This window comes from Aulostomus chinensis, chromosome 3, assembly GCF_037954235.1.
Source record: "Aulostomus chinensis isolate RoL2024-O1b breed Wild chromosome 3, RoL_Achi_v1.0, whole genome shotgun sequence".
NCBI classification, from domain to species: Eukaryota; Metazoa; Chordata; class Actinopteri; order Syngnathiformes; family Aulostomidae; genus Aulostomus; species Aulostomus chinensis.
Window position 1 is genome coordinate 5,704,563 of NC_141322.1, and position 20,296 is coordinate 5,724,858.

Here is a 20,296-nt window from a genome sequence, read left to right on the forward strand (position 1 = left end):
GTGAATTTAGACTTTTACCTGACTACTAGTTTACTTGGGTATTTCTACTCCTAGTGGCAATAATTTATGTAATATGTTATAATAATATCTGATCGATCACTGACGTCAGCCAGGGGGAGCCCAGCTTGGTCAGGGCCGCCCTTCCCCTGATCAGACCAACCAGGGATGGAGTCCTGCGCTCGGAACCCAGCAGACAAAGCTAAAAGCCCTGAACCAGCATTTGTAAACAATATTTAGTGAAACTTCAGGATGAGTGGTAATTTAATCTCTGGAATAATACTCGTGAGGTGGCCCTCTCTCGTTAATTACTCTGGAACCATGTCCAGATGCATTAGCGTACACCTGTGAGAGTAAGGATGTGGAGGATTTCATGTGAACCTGATCAAAGTTGAGAAGCGCTATCGATGACCTCACAGCCTAATTTTTGATCACTGTTTTGTTTTTTAGTTTCTTACCTTTTCCTGTTAAAAGAAGATCAGATGTGCACTTGAATATGAAATACTTGGTATTTTTGAAAGGGGAAACATTTTATTCTAGATGCTGTATTATGCAGTCATTTTTAAATTGAAACAATCTTCAATTTACATTTTTTGATGCACAGTGAATGTGTTGTTGGGAAAAACGCATTTTTATTGTAAATACAACATTAGCATATTGTAGGTATACCTATATAAACATATAATCAAAGATATAAACATATGACTCAATCTGACCTGTTTGATATGCGTTGTCCGTCATTGTGAACAAATTAATTAAATGACTTGGGCTTTTTTAATATATCGAGTTTTTTTTTTTGTTTTTGTTTTTGCTACTTAAAAATAAACGATGAACCCGAAAAAAAGTTCAATTTGTCCGCAGCCGGAATTGACCTCAGTTGCTTGCCGTACCGCCCGTCGCCATCTTCAAAACGGCTAAGCTTTATTGCGCGCACAAGATTTGTCCAACAAAGAGGTTTAAATAAAGAAACGGATCGTTTGAATTATTCAAGGTAAAGACCTCCTCTGACTGGCTGCGTGTCGGCTGGCCGTCAGCGTTTTGTTCGTCGTGTTGCTCCTCTGTCCCAGTGTTTTTCACCGAACAAATATGAGTTTTCTTCTCAACAACACATTAGCAGTCGCAGCTAAAGCTAGTGACTGATGGCTGGCTAACAGCTAGCAAGCTAGCACGAAGAGATTAAGGCGAGTCTATGAGCAACAACAGCTCCTCTGTTTACACGCTCAGATGTTGAGAATGTCGTGACGATGCGAAGCTCGCAAAATATGACTTGACTACACATTTTCATATGGAAAATTCTTTCTAATCACAAATGAATTATTTGTCAGGTTACTGAAATATTAGAGTGTACGTCATATTTTTAAGGGAGGCATTCTGTTTCAGGCTCACAACATGATCATTTGCATTGAACAATGCCAATTAACCACAAGAAAGTTGCCCCTTCTTGTTTGGTGTCCATAAAAAATATAATTTGTGATATATAAAAGTGCTTATATGACATTTTCCTATATTGCTGATGCCAGTAGGTAGCCAAGAGTGGAAATAAAGTTTGGGCAATATGTTATGTTTTCCCGGACAAAGGAGAGTGGGACGTTCTTCCTCTCCTGACAGTTGGACAACATGATGGAGCTGCCCAACTACAGCAGTCAGCTGATGCAGCAGCTGTGGGCCCTGAGGAAGGAGGGCCACTTCTGTGACTGCACCATCCTGGTGGGAGACAGCCCTCACCGGGCACACAAGCTGGTGCTGGCTGCCTCCAGCATGCTCTTCAGGTAGTGTGCGACCACCGTACCTCACTTTGTGAACTCGATGTCAGGGTTCAAGTCGTAACACCAAAGACACAAGGTCTCTACATTCGCTGTCACAGTTTCCTAGCACTGCCTTTATAACGAGTGTTTTTACAAACTCTTTTGAACATATCTTGTATTTTTGTATTGTTTATTCGTTAGCATTTTTAATTATTTTAATACAGAATTAAACAGAGCATTTAAGGAATTATACACGTATGTATATTCAGTATACACACGCTGTACATATACTGTGCATACCTTGTACCTTGTAAATGAATGATAATCGTTTTCAAATAAGAGAAAAAAACCGTAGCAGTTTTAAAATTCTCAAGCGATTGCTTGTCCATGCGTTGTAGTTAAAAGTGGATGAGACGACGGAGTTGTGAGTTGCAGTGGCAAAGCTTTGATGGATAAGAGCAGGGAAAGAAATAAAATGGTCTTCATCTCCCTCAGGTCACTGCTTGACAGCTCAGACGTCGTCTCCATCGACACGGCGGTGGTTTCCTCGCAGGAGTTTAGCTGTCTGCTTGACATGGTTTATACCGGCAAGCTGCCTCTGGGCAAACACAACGTCAGCCGCATCGTGGCCGCCGCAGACAGCCTGCAGATGTTTGACGTGGCTGTGGGTTTTAAAAACGTCCTCACAAACCTGGTCAATCAGCAACCCCTGACCCCACAACCCTCTACGCAGACCCTAACCCTCACCCAGGTCAATGAAGACCAGAGCACTAATACGGACGCTTTGGTCTCACCTGACAAGTCGACATCGGATGACGTGGCGGTGAAGGCGGCGCCAAAGATGGAGGGTTGTCAGAATGAAGATGAACAAGAGCCAGCATGTAAACGAGCCTGTCTGGAGCTCGCTGAGTCAGGTCAGAGCTACATGGTTAGCATGTCACACACACACACACACTGGAGACATTAATAAACTGTTAATAACTGATCAGGCATGAGTACAACCACCCAGGTACTGTCCTTCACTCTCCAAGTACCTTCAATCTTTTTATGTCTGCATGTTCACAGCGTGTGAAGAAGCCAACCCTTCAGATGAGGAGAGTAACACGAGTGCAGCCAACAAGTCTAGCGATTCTGCCACTGGTCTCCCGAAACATTCGTCTCAGCTGATAGAGGTTCTTGCTAACATGTCCACCAACCTGGAGCTGCTCAGCCAGGCGGCCGGCAGCAGTCTGGATGAACAGGAGAGACGGGTAGAACAGGCCGTCCCAGCCCTGGAATCTTGTTTTGCTCAAAACCTCGAAAGTTTATTTTACATTACGAGTAGTCAAGTTGATGTCTTGAGTTCATGAAGATGTTTTCCCTCCTGCGTCTGTTTTCTGTGCCTCCAAAGTGCAGAAAGAGCCAGCCACAAACAAATGTTGCTTGAAGCTTACAGTGACTGACAGCATCTGGATATTTAAGATGTGGGCGGTACCAGACGATGACCTTGAGGGTTTTTAAACTGATATTTGTGGGCGTTTTTGCTGTTGTTAGCTGTCAGTCGCCATCAGCTTTAAGTGAAATCCACATAGCTGGTGTCACCTTAATTCAGGGCTTGCGGTTTCCCTTCTTACAGTCCTGGTTGACCTCAACATTGGTGTTGATGAGGTCGTTGTAGGTTACTGCTGTAAACACGCGAGCCTCTCTGTTAAGAGAAAGAGAGCAAATGTGGTCATAATCTGGCAAAAAATATCTATGAGTGGAACAGAAAATTTTAGGAGTAAAACAACTTCTGAAAGGTCCTAGCTTTTATGCACTGATGGAATTGTGTTCCTTTTCGAACCTGATTTCATCCAAATGTTGATACAGATGAAGTCTTGGATTCAAATCTACAGAAAAAAAATATTTAAAAGAAACAAGTTAAGACTGAGGTTTCTTACTAGATTATGGCTCTGCCACTGTGTGAGATGTGCCATGTCCTCTCCTGCCAGGTTGTGTGTCAGTGCTGTGAGGAGGCTGATTCTCGCTCGGCTGTGGAGAAGCTGGTGAGCAGGATGGAGGAGGGGCTGATCAGTGAAGGGTCTCTTCTCAGGCTGCTCTGCACTGTCCAACAGAAGGATCCCTCATCCTTCCCCACGACGCTGGCCTCTCTGCTGGAGGAGCAGGAGAAGAAAACTGCGGAACTGGACGGACAAAGTGGAGGTACAACAGAGTGACAAGCACACACACCTCCGAACGACGTAACATTCATGAATAAACTTCTGTCCCTTGTGTTTCACAGCAGCCTCGGAGCAGCAGAACAGCAACAGCAGCGAAGGAAACCAGGAGGATGAAGGAGAGGAACAAAACAATAAAGAGGAGTCCGAGAATGACGAGAAAGATGCAGAGACTGCGGCGGGCTCCTCCCCTCCTCCCCCCTCCTCCAGGCCCTACTCCTGCCGCTGGTGTAAGAAGGGCTTTGCCTACAAGTGTCGGATGGTGGCCCACGTGAAGCGCTGCTCCATGTCCCAGGAGTGTGAGCAGCAGTGTCCCCAGTGTCCCAAGAAGCTTTGCAACCAGCGGGCTCTGCAGCGCCACAGAGTGGAGGCTCACCGCAACACTGGACGAGTCAAGAAGAAGGCAGCCTGTGACCTCTGTGGACGCACCTTTGCCCACCCATCAGGTGAGAATCTGCTAGTGTAGGAGGAGTCAGGGATTCTCCGTGATGAACTGCCGGATTTCTGTTGGTGTGGTTCGACTCATTAGAGTTCTCATTATTCTGCCGTAAAAAAATCTGAATCAGTAGAAGTCAAGCTGCCATGTTTGTCACATCAGAAATCTCACACCAGAAAGAAACAAACCCCTCAGTCTGATGGTCGTTCCCACGCCAGAAAGATTTTCCACCATGTTAGGGGGTCATGATATATGGATATTGATGATAACCATGAAAATTGAAAGTATAAAATATTGATATAATCTTAATTTGATAAGTATTTTAAATAATCTGGTCATCTGGCTTCTTACACATCCTCTTAGTTGGTAATGGTACTGTGTTTGCTTTGGTAACTGCTGCCGGGCAAAGTCACAGTGGAGAGACAGGAGCGACCTAATTACTGGTGGGGGTTCAGTTCCTCTGGAGAAACAGAACTGCTTGGCTCTCTGATTCTACAGTGTCAGCCTCTGGATCTTCTGTGAGTGGATGTGGAATGGAGAAATATACTAATCCTAAATATACTTAATGAATTAATGTCTAAACTCTGAGGTTTACTGAATTTACTTGTCAATGTTAGGGTGGCATCAGACCCAATCACACGCTGCACTGGCAGGTCAGTAAATGGCCCATTTATGTGATGTATGTTGTGAATTATTGGCCAATAGTCATTAAACAAGAAACCTTCCTTACTTCACTTTGGAGAATGAATAGATGACATGGACGTTGTCTCTCAGCTCTAAAATTTTGAAACGCGAACAGAATCCTCGATGTTCCGAAGGATTTCTTCTCCCCTTGTGTCAGGTTGTCATGTGTCTGTTCCTTCTGTACCTGTGTTTCAGGTATGATCTACCACAAGAGGACTGAGCACTTTGAGGAGAAGCCCTTCGCTTGTGAGCAATGTGGCACGAAGTTTGGCGCCAACTCGTCTCTGAAGAATCACATGCGGCTCCACACCGGAGAGAAACCCTACCACTGCAAACACTGCGACATGAGTTTCACTGTGGCAGCGGCACTCGCCTACCACACCAAAAAGAAACACTCCGAGGGTGACACACACACACACACACACACACACACAGAGTCTGAATCATTTCAGAAGTTAACTGTTATCTGTCAAGTCCATACAATGTTGTTTGTGTGTGTGTGTATTTTTAGGAAAGATGTACGTCTGTCAGTATTGCAAGGCTGTCTTTGCCCAGTCCATCGAACTGACGCGTCACGTGCGAACACACACTGGTGATCGTCCCTATGTGTGCCGGGAATGCGGCAAAGGCTACAGCCAGGCCAGCGGACTGACAGTGCACCTGCACACCTTTCACAGTAAGAATACACAACATTTCTCACACACACACACACACACACACACACACACACACACACACACACACACACGTCACTCATCTGTCGTGTTTGTGTGTATCCTGCATTCGTCACATTGAGGAGAGAAAGTGAGACTTAACTTGAAGGCATTTTCCTCATATTGCAGCTGTTCAATTCCAGAGTTTTGAAGATATAATATTTACAAGTGAGATACAGAATGAGACTATAGCGTTTAGATCTCTATAGATAGAGCTTGCATTAAATAATGTCACATGCCTTGTTTTTTTCCTCACACCATCCCAGTTTCTCTGGTCTCAGCTTGATGCCGCCCCCACTTTCCTTCTGCATGTTGCTGCTCGATGAATAGACAGCACCCTCAGACGAAGACTGAAGAATGATAGTCAAGATAGTTAGAATTTAAATGATGAAAGCACGTTGATTCTCTTCCATTTACAACAGTTCCATAAACTGTATTTTGCATTTAACTGCAAATTCAACCATGAAGCGTCGCTGTGAGGGGAGTTGGAGTCTTTTCATGCTCAAAGGAAGGATGCAGCAACATTGTGACTGGTGCTGGGGAGAGTCTTGTGATTCTCGCGTCTGCTCCCTGTTTAATCATCTTCCCACGGTTCCCAACACTCACACTAACTCTGGCTTTTCTCGTGTCAGATGTGTCAGAGCCTCACGACTGTCAGAAGTGCTGCCTCAGCTTCTCATCTCTGGAGGAGCACCGGCAGCACATCGAGGAGTTCCATCCGAAGGAGTACCACTCCTGTCCTGTCTGTGACAAGGTGTGCACCAGCGCCGCCCTGCTGGACAAACACAAGGCTACTCATGCTGGAACCAAGCCCTTCAGCTGCGACCTCTGCAACAAGTCTTATCAGGTAGGCAAGACCTACATGAAAGATAATATTTGGAATACTTGATATTTCATGTAAAGATCTCTTTCCCTGTGTTGCAGCAACTGTCAGGCCTCTGGTACCACAACAGGACCAACCACCCTGATGTGTTCGCTAACCACACCAGGCAACTCAAGACCCTGGTCCAGTGTGATGTCTGCTTCAAGTTCTTCCCCAGCGCTGCCACCGTAGCCAAACACCAAGCTGCTGAACACGAAGGTGAGGAGGCTGACCACTCGATTCACTCTATCAAGTTTATGATAGCTATGAGGCACGGTTGTGTATGTGTGTGTGTGTGTGTGTGTGTGTGTTTGTTCCAGGCTCTGCAGCATCCACGGTGCATTGTTCGCACTGCCCAGCTGTTCTTGGTGGGGAGGAAGAGCTGCAGGAGCACCTGAGCAGCCAGCACATGTGCCAGAGCAGCAAGGCCGTCAGCTGCCCCCTCTGCTTCCTTCTCTGCACCTCCCAGCTGGAGCTGCAGGAGCACCTGATCTCCCAACATGTGGAGGCTCAGGAGAAGGAGGACGCGCCCACCAGTCACACAGTGCGTTGGAAACACTCACTCCAGCTTTCTTGGGCTCTGGCTTTGAGCACCCTGACTGTGAGATGACCAGTAGAGGTTCCATGATCACCTCCAGCTTGTGTTAACCAACTTATTTGACCTTATTTCAAGCATTCAAAACATTCTCTGGGATGAGGGAACCAGATGCTCAACAATGCTAACACACTCCCAGGTTTTCTGACTCATTCCTATGCCACTTGAATTGCAACCAAAACCTAATGGGAAAGCCTCTACGGCATCACGGCTAGGGGTGTGGTCAAGTTTCGGGGACAGAAAATTCCATCATCAGCACTCACATCTATTTATCTCTGTCCAATCAGGTGATCACAGCTGACACGACAGGTGATGAGGGGGCGGAGTCGCTGGTCTCGGAGGAACAGTCTCACTTGGTAACAGGCCAGCAGGTGTTCGTGGCGCTCACGCGAGGAAGGGAGGGCGCTTCAGCGGCAGAGGTGGTGGAGGTCAACATGTACGACCTCCTCAACAGCTCAGTCACCTTCATCTGTGAAAAGAATCAGTCTGGGTCTGAATCCTAACCCTGAACTCGACCTCTGAGGGGTAGCTGGAAGCAGAGCAGTGAGATGGTTTCACTTTCTCCTCAGACAAACAAACACTGACCACCAAAATCCACTTCACTGGTTCCATCATGTTGACTTTGACTATTTTATACTTTTATGATTATTTAAAGCACCATGTTCTCAGGTTGTCCTTCTGCTCATTCTCACAACACAAGTGTTCACATGGACTCAAGCATGATGCCTGGGTTTTGGCTGTTGAAGGTCAAAGGTCACTATGACCTCACACCATCATCATCTCAGTTTTGCCCTCAGGGAATAATGATGAGCTCCATTCAACCAAAAAAAGACACTTCAGACCTTCAGTTGATTTCTTGTGAAGTCTGGACCCCAACCAGTACACCAGTATGTACTCGCTTAACGTGCTAGTTAAACAGAAGACACTCATGAGCTCATGGTCACATGGTTGATTTCTGCCTGAGTACTTCACTTCCCAGAATGCCAGTTCACAAACTTTACAGTGGATTAATAGCTTTCGCTTGAGGATGAGGGTCTGTGGCGTTCAGGTTTCTGCTGTGAAAACCACAAGATGTTTGTTTTTCTCCATGTGTCCTTGTGTCGTTTTTGTTTCAGTCAGTGTTCTTCATGTGTGTCATTCTCCTCCTGTCAACAAAACACACCTGATATTCATGTGTCCGTCTGTGTCTGCGGGTCACAGACATAAAACAGCCCAACAGTGACAGGACGTAGTCAGTGCATTTGCCGGGGACTATTTTCACCAGAGTATGTATACATTTATGCTCCAGTGAATATGTATTGCAGCAGCAGAAGTGTGTGTGTGCGTGTGTGTGTGTGTGTGTTGGACACATCAAAATAAAGTGTTTTCGTGAGCACAGCTGATTCTGGAGTGTTGAGGGGAGTGAAAAAAAATGCTACTATGAAAAAAAATGCCAGATTTCTTTTTATGTAATCATGAATATGTGTGCATGGGTACTGTCAGCAAAGTGTATATAAAGTACCAAAAGTACTAAAGTACAATGCCACATATTAATAGTTACATTTGCTGTTACCCCGAATATTTGTTGCATATTAGCAGCATTTAATGTCACCGTGGAGATACTTGGAAATAGTCTTTTTATTGGAGTTATAGTCCAACGAATGATATTCATCCAACGATTTGTTAGACCGGCTGCATGGTGGTGCAGTGGTCAGCACTGTGGCCTCACAGCAAGAAGGTTCCGGGTTTGAGTCCCAGCTCGGGCGCGGGGTCTTTCTGTGTGAGTCTCCATGTTCTCCCTGTTCCTGCGTGGGTTCTCTCTGGTACTCCGGCTTCCTCCCACAGTCCAAAGACATGCAATTTGGGGACTAGGCTGATTGGATTCTCTAAATTGACCGTAGGTATGAATGTGAGTGTGAATGGTTGTTCGTCTCTGTATGTTGGCCCTGCGATGGACTGGCGACCTGTCCAGGGTGAACCCCGCCTCTCGCCTGTAGATGCTGGGATAGGCTCCACCCCCCCACAACCCTTACTAGTAAGGAATAAGCGGAAGATGACGATGGATTTGTCAGACCGCTGCACATTGGCTGATCCTGATACTTCCTGATACATAAACCAATTAAAATCTTTTCTTTGTGGGGTCTGTAAAATGACTAATGCTCAGAAGGACATAAATAATTAGCACCCAACGGGTTTTTGAGAGAGAGAAACAGAGTTCACTGCTCATTACGTGATCACCCCCCCCCCCCCCACACACACACACACACACACACACAGAGAAAGAGGTTAATACCAGGAAGGACGCGTAATAACATGGACCGACCGGTGCGCGCTGCTCCACACACACGCACACACAGGAGCCCGCTTTTTCGTACAAAATTCAACACTGCACGTCAACGATTATTTATCTTATGAATATAAATTTGACTAATCAACTTGAAAAATGCATTATTTGCGAATAAAAAAAAGGTTGTCGGCCGGGACCCCACAGATGTGTGATTTAACTGCCTTCATGGGAGCTCTGCATATGGACCCTGCATGAAGGAAAATATCGGCTGAGGTATTTATGACGTCACCCAATTTATCAGCAGACTCCGAGTAACGTGTGGTGAGTGTGGGAATGACAGCCGCGCCCACTAGAGGGCAGCGACGCCCACCCGAGGACGCTTGCAGTAGTTTTGCTCAAGTGTCAACGATGTCAAGAAACCTGTATTTTATTTGAATGTTTGCATTGAAGTGGACTTTGCAGGTTTTACGACTTTCATCCGAAACCATCTGTTACGAGTTCCTTTGAAGACTTTAAATAGAAAACCTAATAAAGACGATGTACTGTCAAATTTGAGGCAGGACACTTTTCAGAGGACGCAGTCTCAGCTGCAGAAGTGGAACCCAGACAACTGTAAGACAAGTTTTCCAGGTCAAGGATCGGAGGGCTGAACGCTCCCAAACACTGAAATACACCAACACCATATAGAATGTGTACTTTAACTTACTGAAAACTCAGTACCACGCACTTCAACACCCTCACCTCAGCATCATTTGAATTCACTTTTGTCGGAGTTCTGTTATTTATTGTACCACAGTAGAAACAGCCAGATGTTAGAGGTGTTAGTTTATAGTGAGGAGTTGAAGATTGGCAGCTCAACTCTGTGGCCACGGCTGCGCTTCATCTCAACGTCGTTAACTGTCGAGCAGAGATGATTTTGGTTTTTGTCGTTAACATGCTAGCACTCACTAATTAGCCCTGACTACAAAGGTGGTGAGGATGTGAGTGGTTTTGGAGGGGGTTGCATGGATAAAATAATAAATAAATACAATACAAATGGAACCAGAAGTGCCTTCTGGCTCAGGCCCTAATAATAATGATGAAGATGAAAGTTAGCACACTGAATTCCACAACAATCCCTTTCATATTTGAGGCGCTGCAGTGGTTGAGGTGGTGGATGCCAGCGTGCTGCTGGCTTCTGCGGAGACGAAACACAAGGATCACAAATGTCCTGTCTCCACCAACACGCTCATGCTGACCATCCAGTAGCTGAACGGACCAATGCGGCCCCAGCCAGCGCGCGCGCGCGCTGGCACCCGCCCCCCTAACATGTAGTAACTGTACGTTTGTCAGACCTCAGTTCTCATGAGTCAGTCTTGCATGCTTCCGCTTTTTTAAAAATAAATATAAATTACCTACTGATTCAGAATTATAATAATAATTATTATCATCATCATAACCGATGTTGTTACTTACTTTATTTTATCATCCTTAATGATAATGATGAATAAAAACGCTGTTACTATAAAATCAATGCAGGGAGGTGGAGCCAGGCCATCCATCCATCCATTTTCTTCTGCTTATCCTGTTAAGGGTCGCGGGGGGTGGAGTCTATCCCAGCAGCCTTCAGGTGAGAGGCGGGGTTCCCCCTGGACGGGTCACCAGTCCATGGCAGGGCCAGCACATATAGACAGACAACCATTGGCTCTCCCAGCCACGCCTACGGTCAATTTAGAGTCTGGATTAACCTGGTCCCCTCTTGATGTCTTCGGACTGTGGAGGAAGCTGGAGAACCAGAGAGAACCCAGCAGGAACAGGGAGAACATGCAGACTCACACAGAAAGACCCCGTGATGGAGCCGGGACTCGAACCTCTTGCTGTGAGACGACAGTGCTGACCACTGCACCACCGTGCCACCAGTGGAGCCAGGCCCTCACTCGCTACCCCAAAGCCCCGGTCTGTCCTCACCCCTTCATTGCTATATAAACTAGTAATTATCATAATATGTCATATGAGCTTGTACATGTGTGTGTATATGTAATAAGTCGTATATTATAGTCATTTGATATGTCATTACTTTATATGACATTATTATCATAATATGTCAGTTTACTAGTGCACTGTAACATTAATACCACACTCTTTCATCCACACACACACCCACACCCACACCCACACACACACACACACACACACACTCCCTACTCCTGTTATGGTTTGGATATTTGTTCGTATAGGTTTTATATGTTATGCTTTGTGTACGTTTGTTATCGCCCATAAAAATGGCGTTGTCCACGTGTTAATAAAACGAGAAGATCAAAATTCAAGTGCTTTATTTACTGGTCACAGGTTGACAGGCAGCACCCCGCTGACACGAGCTGGATCGCTACAAACCCCCATCAAGTCTCTGAACAGGCTCAGACAGCAGAGTCCTGAGTGGAGCGCCGAGGAAAGAGCACATCTGGCTCTCCTTACTTAATAACGCATAACATATATTCATGCTATGTAAGGAGGGAAAATAAAATACATTCTTGGGTAAAAGATTACACAGCGACCACAAAGGTCGGTTCAGGTCCACTTTGCTCTACCACTCGCTTGTGTTTCAGCACATTTTGACTTCACAAGATTAAAAAAGCATTTTCCATTTCTTTATACATTCATTGCATTTTTAGTCCAACAGAACCCAGAGAGAGAGAGGAACAACAGCCGGAGAACCTTCACCATACTTAGAGAGGGAAGCGGGACTTTACTGAGGGCCAAGCCAGATGTGCAGCCAGGTAAGCAGAGAACTCCTGGGCCTTGGAGGGTTCCCTCAATTTAGTGCGTTCATATTTTTGAACAAGTTAAGGTGCTGCCGTCAGGAATTCGTTAAAAAGAGGGAACAAGTTTTATCCCGTGGCCACAAAATTACTAAGCTGAGGGAACGAATTCTATCAAGTGGCTTTAAAATGACTAAATTGAGGGAACAAATTATATCTTGAAGCCTCAAAATAATTAAATTGCGAAAACACGTTCTATCTTGTGGCCTCAAAACAACTAAATTGAGGGAACAAGCTACATGTGGTGGGCCCGGTGTACCAGTTTCTACTGGTCAAGCAACTGAGGTTCTAGAGTGAGAATCAGAACATCCAATAAAACAAAGAACAATCCACCTGGATCTCAGCCTCAAGTGAATATTTCACCCTAAAATAAAAGAACCCGCTTTTTCCGCAAAACTGCAGAGCACAGCAACTTGTTTGTGTTGGTTTTTTTTGCCCTAAATGTTGCCTGTCAGGCAGTAACACTCCCAACAAGCTCTGTATATATTATTCAAGCTCCACAGGAAGGTTCAGAGTTCAGAGGGCAGCACAATGTACTGTCAGGACATCGGAGCGTTGGGACCGTATTCATTTGACCGCAGCTCGTTGGAGCTGTTGTGATCGGAGCATTAAGAGTCCTAACGAGAGACGCTCAGCTTCATCCTTTGCGTGTCTGGTTCCCAGAGGTTTACGTTGGTGAAGAAGAAGAAGAAAGCTTTGGTTTTGTAAGCAACACCAAGACATTTGTAACATCACAATACGAGCGTCCACAGATACGCACAGCTCACGACCACAATGAGGAAACCATTCATGGAGATGCTAACGCTCTCCCGTTAAAGACCACATGTCCTGGAAATTGTTATTGATTGCTGCCCGGAGAAAGAGAACCAGGAATTTTGAATGATTTTTTTTTTTTTTTTTTTGGAAAGAACAAAAACTTGAGCTGCATGTAGAGCAGGAATATTCTCTCCTATGACCTCATCTCTTTGCAAATCTGGATGAGTGTAACCTTTCTATTTAGAAGCTCGCGATTGATTTTTATGACCACTAGAGGGCAGAATAACAGCTTCCTGGTCTCATAAGTTGGTAAAGCTCAGAGGGGAGTCCACCCATCTCAAATCACGTCCTGTGTGTGCACAGATAATGACTGGTCCTTTAGCCCCGTAGATACTTTGGTCGTTTTTGTTTAGAAAGCCGCATGTCTTCCAAAGATTCCCCAACACGGTTGCCTCCGGGAAGTCTGTTCCATTTATGCTATCAAAATAACAAACAAACAAACAAACAAAAACCTGCAAAGATGATCTCAGGATCACCCAAATAAAGCTCAGACAAAACAAAATAAAGCTCAAGAGGTTAATTACAACTGATAACAGATCATGCCAAGAGGCTAGCCACAAGGCTAACATTGCATTAGCTGGCTAATAAAGACAGTTTTAGTCAGCCGTATTGTTTGGACAGTTAAGACCTGGACTGGGCTCTGATTTGTCATCACTCAGCACAAATGTGCCATGTCGAGCGACAGCAAACCTCTGAGGAGACATTAAGATTAGACCCTCCCTGTGGGATATTCCTGGTTCCTCTGAGGTTGGAAGTTTCCCACTTCCCAGTTACTCGTGAGTGCACCGTGAAATAGCTGTTTTCAAACAGACAAATCCTCTTCGTGGCGCGTCCCTGTCCCAGCTTCATGTCCTATGTCTCTCACGCTGCTGGACTGTCTCTCGCGCTGCACTGCAGAGCTGCGTTTCATTTTCCAACCACATGAAGAGACACCGACAGGCTTGTTCATCCACAGAAACATTCACTACGCGTCTGAATGGGGAGAGAGTGCTTCACTTTTATACAAGAGCAGCTCTTTTGTCATTGAGCATCGCCGTGGCTAGCACGTTAGCAAACGTTTGCCTGGGCACCCTTTCAGCAGCCATGTTAGTGGGTGATTCTGGAGTCCCACACCCACTTCCCCTCCAGCTACTTCACCCAGATGTTTCTATTGCGGCAGCTGTGTGGTGATGCTCTGGACCAGGCTGAGGAGGCGAAGAAGCTGCGGATGTGCAATTAGACCAAAACAATAAGCTAAAGAAGGTACAGTTGCTTGGGTTGGTCACCGTGGCCGAGCACTTTCACATGACGTGCTCATCACTTAGAAAGTTTAAATATTAAAGCCCCTGTAAGCAGCCACAACGCACACGGACACAAATACACCGTAACAGAATAAATACAGTATACATGCTGGTGTATTATCATCCGCAGCACATTCAGCAGTCAAAGGGCTTTTCACCCCTTCAGGTTTTTGCTTTAACTGTTCATGTAGTGCAAAGGCTCCTCTGGAGGAGTTAGACGCAGTCGTAGAGTTAAATCACATTTTCACTTAAGCTCAGAAAATATGAAATTTAAGTCAGAGCCCCGGGAGAAAAAGTCACAGCTCTGACTTTATTCTCAGATGATAAATAAACTTTTTAAATTTTCTATTAACGTGTAGAATTCAGACTCACGAGCGAAAGGATCGTGGATCGTGAGTCGCCTGAGGCACCTTACCAGACTCACAGGCTGTTGTTGGCTGATGGCCCCGCCCCCACCACCGTCCCCGCCTCCTAGCTGGTGATCTTCTTGCGGGGCAGGTAAGCGTTAGTAATTTGGTTCATCACCACCAGGGCAGGAAAGAGGGGCAGCAGCAGGAAGGCCCACCACGCCAACCCTTTGACCGTCGCCTGGAACCAGTCGGTGAACATGGCCAACATCACGGTCACCGTGGCCATCAGGTAGACCACCAGGCCGCAGGTGGCGTGGTACAGCTTCAGCCTCGGTGGGGGCGAGGACAGACTCAGCAGCTTGGGGAAGATGACGCCGATGCCACACGCCACCTGGAGCACAGTGGCGGCCAGCGTGCACACGCCCAGAAGGCTGTGCCAGGTGACCAGATGGGGGCGCTCTGACACATTCTTACTGGCCACCATGAAGCTGAGCCCAGTCATGGCGACGACCAGAACCAGAGCCTGACACACCCAGTGGAGGTTAACTTTGTCCTTCCGAGATTTGAAGCAGAGGGGGGAGGCCTCGAGGGAGAAGAGGAGGATGCCCTCGGTCATACACAGGCAGTACTGCAGGAGGAGGAAGAGCACGGACACGTCAGGTACTCGCAGCGCCGCAGGTCCACATGCAGGAGCGCGACGTGTTCCCAAGTTCACTACTGGACTGGAAGATATTTTGTTTTCGTTATTTATTCAATGCAGTAAAACTTTTTACTATTCTTTAAAATTGTGTATCAGCTGATACCAAGTAAAAGGTGGCTGTTTACTTCAAAAACAGGGGTTCCATCTGCTTTATGTACTTGGGGTTCAAAACTCCTTTGTCCAATCAGAGAATGACAAATGACAAAAGAAAAACAACGATTCTAACAGTTACACACACACACACACACACACACACACACACACACACACACACACAAACACACACACACACACACACACACACACAGGAGAGGAAGACTGGACCGTTGCCAGAGAGCAGCCTTGATAGTGTTCATCGTTGTACTCCGTTTGCTACTGGCTTTTTTTGACCCTTTGGGCTGTTAGAGATGAACTCTTCAACACTGAGAGTGAAAAGTTAAATAAAACCCAGCCGCTCAAATAAAGAAGGTTTTCCGTGTGACTCCCTTTATTTTACAGTTTATTTAGAAACTGACTGAGTCGAGGGATGCGCGATGATACCAGCACATCGACAGTAGCGTCAGACGGTAGGCATTTTGTAATACGTGCCTCTTCTTCTCTTATTTTTGGTTGTTTGAGAAAACAACAAGGTTATTATGTGATTTATGTACTTTTACAAATGACTTGACTAATCAACAAATGTGTGGTGTCTTCAGTCATATTTACATGGGTTTTGCAGTATGTGTAAAATCTAAATACTACATAAACTGGATTTTTGGATGGATATACTGACGTTGGTTACTGGCCGAATCAGCCCTGAAACATTGGCAAAGAAATCTGAAGCGGTGCCTCCCAGTCTGCTGGGGTCCATGTGTCCAGTGGTCTGGAACGTTTGGTTAGCGGTGATCATAACTACAGCTAGACCCCACGTGAACATTCCCAAATCAGCTGCAGCTGCCACGGCAATGGTCGTGGCAGCAGGAGGTGTCGCGTGCATGCAGCCGGACCGGTCCAAACCTGTTCTGATGGACCCTCCTCACAGCAGCCATTCTGAGCAACCAACTTATTTCTCCGAAAAGCAAACCTCATGTAACTCTTACAGGTTATACAAGTACCACAGACAACACACAGCAACACACATGATGAACAAACACAATAAATATCAACCATCACACGCAAACAGAGCACCACAGGAGTCTCATTATTATCACTATTATTATCATAACTAAAGGTTATTACCATTATTATTATGAATACTGTTTTTTATCATCATTAAAGGGTTTTATTATTATTATAATTAAATGTTTTGTTATTATTATTATTAATAAAGATTGTTGTTATTCTTATAATTAAAGCTTATTATTATATTAAAGATTGTTATTATTATTATAATTAAAGACTGTTATTATTATTATTAGTAGTAGTAGTAGTAGTAGTAGTAGAAGTAGTAGTAGTACTATGTTAATAAAACCTTTATTTGTCCCACAGTGGGGTAATTTACATTGCTGCAGCAGCCAAAGTTTGACAGCACAATAAACAGAGTAAATAAAGATCCAAAATGTAAATAGTTATAAAAATATAACCAAAAAATAGCGTTTGCTTATGATGTCATTATGAGGAACAGGCAGGGACGAGGGCGAGCTCATCTCACATCCTCAGGCCACACTGTTACGGTTGAGGTGATGAGATCAGACTTTTTGCGTTTGTACGAAGCATAAAGCAACATATTCATAATCATGAATTTCATGAAAAATAGTTTCAGTGTTTCAGCGTCTATTGGGGAAAAGGGGGGGGTTAAGATGTCAGTCATTAACTCTTAATTACGCAGAAAAGATGGACGCAACCGTTTGATGATTTCTTGCATGTGAGGGTCGAAGGCCTCACCGAGACATCGAGACCTGAGGGAACTCGTGAGTTTCCTTTGACCAAAGACAGACAGACAGACAGACAGACTTGATGCCAACAATCACAAGTCAGTCTGAGTGGGATTCAGATGACAAAGTAGTGTGTGTGTGTGTGTGTGTGTGTGTGTGTGTGTGTGCGTGTGTGTGTGTGCGTGTGTGTGTGTGTGTGTGTGTGTGTGTGCGTGTGTGTGAGTGAGAGAGAGAGAATTATAAACACTCTTCTATTGTGCGTAATATTAATTCATTTCAGTGGAATAAAACCACTCACATCAATCAAAGGCTGACGGCTCAAAGAGCAGGAATGTTTTCAAGAGTTTCACTGTGATTCATCGTAACAGATTCATCATGCGTGTGTGTGTGTGTGTGTGTGTGTGTGTGTGTGTGTGTGAGAGAGAGAGAGAGAGAGAGAAAGGGAGTCGTTTCAGTGCCGCCAACACACAGCAGGTCAGTTTGTAACATGATAGGTGACGTCCCAACGCTGCTATCAATTATTCACAGTGGAAAGACAGACATAGGTGGAGAGCTCCTGCTCAGCTGGGGAAAGAACGTGTTTGCTCTCTCGTCCCTTCTTTATTCTATCAGCTTCATTTACGTAGGAGACCTGCCTGTCGCTGCTGGTTAATCATAAATGAATGAATGAATGAAAGAGCCCCTCCACTTGACAATTAATATACACGCCCCTAAATGCCTGTGTGTGTGTGTGTGTGTGTGTGTGTGTGTGTGTGTGTGTGTGTGTGTGTGTGTGTGTGTGAACTTACTGCAAAAGACATACACACTGGATGCCAGGAGAACAGACCTGGAACAAGGAGAAATATCTGTTAGTGATCCGAAACTTTGCTGCAATTAAAGGACAATCTTGCATTTTTGGTTCTAATCTTCTACATCAACAGAAAAAAAACTCTAAAAAGTCTCTAAAAATCAGACATTCGTCAAATGAGGGTTTTTTAAAAAGTTGCGCATCCAACTGATCTAAATGTTTATTTCTAATTTTCAAGACTTCAATAAAAGTTCACCGGATGAACAGGTAAATAATAGTGTCACGTCATTGACCCATCCATCGTTGAGTGGCCCCATCCTCTCTAAAGTCACCACTCTCTGTTTTATTCCACTGACAGTTTGACGGACAAGAAACAGCCATGAAAAGAAATGAAATCAAAACAAAGAAAATATTGCTTTACATTCAAACAAATATAAATTTAAATGGCCTCTGTGTATTTGACGTTTCTGAAATTACTTAAGAACAGTCTTATTACGTGTGTGTGTGTGTGTGTGTGTGTGTGTGTGTTCTTGCACTTGTTACACAGTGAGGACTAGAATACGTATTTAACCAACAGAGTGATGACATTTTTGGAAAGTGAGGACATTTTAGCCGGTCCTCACTTCTTCAAAGGGCCGTTTGAAGGTCAAGACTTGGTTTTCGAGCCGAGGTTAGAATCAGGTTCAGGTTAGGTTTAGGATCAAGGTTAGGGTCAGGCAGTCAGTTGAGATGGTTAGGTTTAGGGTGTAGGGGCAAGGGAATGTATTAGTCAATGAAGGACCTCACAAAGATTGAAGTACAAGGATGTGTGTGTGTGTGTGTGTGTGTGTGTGTGTGTGTGTGTGTCCTAACTCACTGGTCCCCGGTCTGGACAGCAGAGAGATGAGGAGGGTCAAGCCCAGGCCGGTGACATGAGCACAGATCACCGCCGCCCTCCGCATCCACACGTACAGCCAGAAGTCCCGCATCCCCAGCCCCTCTCCCACAGGACTGTACTCCACATCCGACCGCATGCCGACGCCTACTCTGGACCCCACGCTCCGGCTACCTGCCGGCTCCGACGGGACGGAAGAGTGAGACAAAAGTGCCGCGACACCGTAGAAGCTCCATCGTTCCGCGGGAAGCAGATGCGGCGGACGTATCTGTGGTCAGCGTAGAAACAACGACGAGCATATTGCACTTCCGGTATGCGGTCTGTCAAACTCCACGCCTCGGTGTCATGTCGTTGTTTCTGAATAAAATATAAAACCCACGCGTTCAATTCCAGCGGCTTTATTAGGACCTGATAAAAATGATAAAGTGATCGGAACGATGGCGCTCTACCGCTTCAAAAAGAGCGAAATTAACCGGTGTCAAGAGCGGGAGCACCGGAGACTGCGCGCTCTCTCTCCCGGTGAAGCCAACATCAGGCAGGTGTCATGTCCAGTCTAGTCTGATCATTCCACATTCACGTCCCGCCTCCGAACAAATCAAAGCTCCGGACTTCAGTCACTCACACTGGGCGTCCTGTACAAAATGAGGACGTCTTTCTCAGTGACTTGTATTGATTTCTGAGGTTTGAGATTTTTGACCTCTGATTTCACTTCCTGGTTGCCGAAGAGTAAATGTGGCAGTGAAATAGTTCACTTCCACTTTCTATTTTTAGTTTAACCGTCGTTCACTCGTGAAAGGTGCTACAGATGAGTTAGATCCCCACGGCACGTCTCTCTTACTACTGGTGACGATGTACTTGGAACATATCACATTTAGAAATAAAATTATCATTTGAAAATTAAAGTACTTAAGAGTACCTTAATAATTTACAGATATACCTTTATCTGAAACACAGATGTAAACAACTCCTCTTTGTGTTCCTAATTATAGGATCTCTAATTTGTGTTCCAAATAAGCAGTCACTTTTACGAATGCAGCCTACACGTTGCTGAACTTGTGACACAGTTACAAACAAAAGCTGAAATTGATTGTAGGTAGCTAGAAAAAAAAAATCATAAATTCTAACTTTAAATATTCGTTCCTACAAGGTCCAACTGTCTTTCAGATGAAGTGACATTCACAACCAGTAATTCCAAAACAGATCATATAAGAATGATTTAATCTTTACGAGTCAGAATGTAATTTTAGATGATTTTAGGTTGATTTGTTGACGCAGCAGTCAATGTTACGCTACAACATCTTAGTTGGCATAGAAGTTATTGGTAAAACGCGAGCTACGACCAATA

At 45.0% G+C, this 20,296-nt stretch overlaps 2 protein-coding genes across 3 annotated transcripts; one reads left to right on the top strand and one right to left on the bottom strand.

Annotated features, from left to right (window-relative positions):
* The first annotated feature begins 895 nt into the window (after positions 1 to 895).
* Positions 896 to 9,188, top strand: zbtb40 (zinc finger and BTB domain containing 40). 2 transcript variants are annotated; one of them, XM_086198324.1, is made up of 12 exons: positions 896 to 988; positions 1,576 to 1,766; positions 2,238 to 2,656; positions 2,808 to 2,992; positions 3,713 to 3,923; positions 4,006 to 4,383; positions 5,253 to 5,459; positions 5,569 to 5,733; positions 6,403 to 6,617; positions 6,695 to 6,851; positions 6,953 to 7,176; positions 7,515 to 9,188. In XM_086198324.1, exons 2-12 carry the CDS (start codon positions 1,615 to 1,617, stop codon positions 7,728 to 7,730), a joined length of 2,529 nt encoding a protein of 842 aa, XP_086054450.1. In that variant the 5' UTR covers positions 896 to 988; positions 1,576 to 1,614; the 3' UTR covers positions 7,731 to 9,188. The 2 variants fall into 2 exon arrangements, with proteins under 2 accessions (XP_086054450.1, XP_086054449.1); XM_086198323.1 differs by having other exon boundaries at positions 4,003 to 4,383; positions 7,515 to 9,186.
* Positions 9,189 to 12,296: 3,108 nt separating this feature from the next.
* On the bottom strand, positions 12,297 to 19,660 carry cyb561d1 (cytochrome b561 family, member D1). Its single transcript, XM_086198325.1, has 4 exons — positions 19,401 to 19,660; positions 18,934 to 19,308; positions 18,079 to 18,116; positions 12,297 to 15,365 (listed from the first exon to the last, which is right to left on the bottom strand). The coding sequence occupies exons 2-4, from the start codon at positions 19,088 to 19,090 to the stop codon at positions 14,859 to 14,861; spliced, it is 702 nt and encodes a 233-aa protein (XP_086054451.1). The 5' UTR covers positions 19,091 to 19,308; positions 19,401 to 19,660; the 3' UTR covers positions 12,297 to 14,858.
* Positions 19,661 to 20,296: the final 636 nt, after the last annotated feature.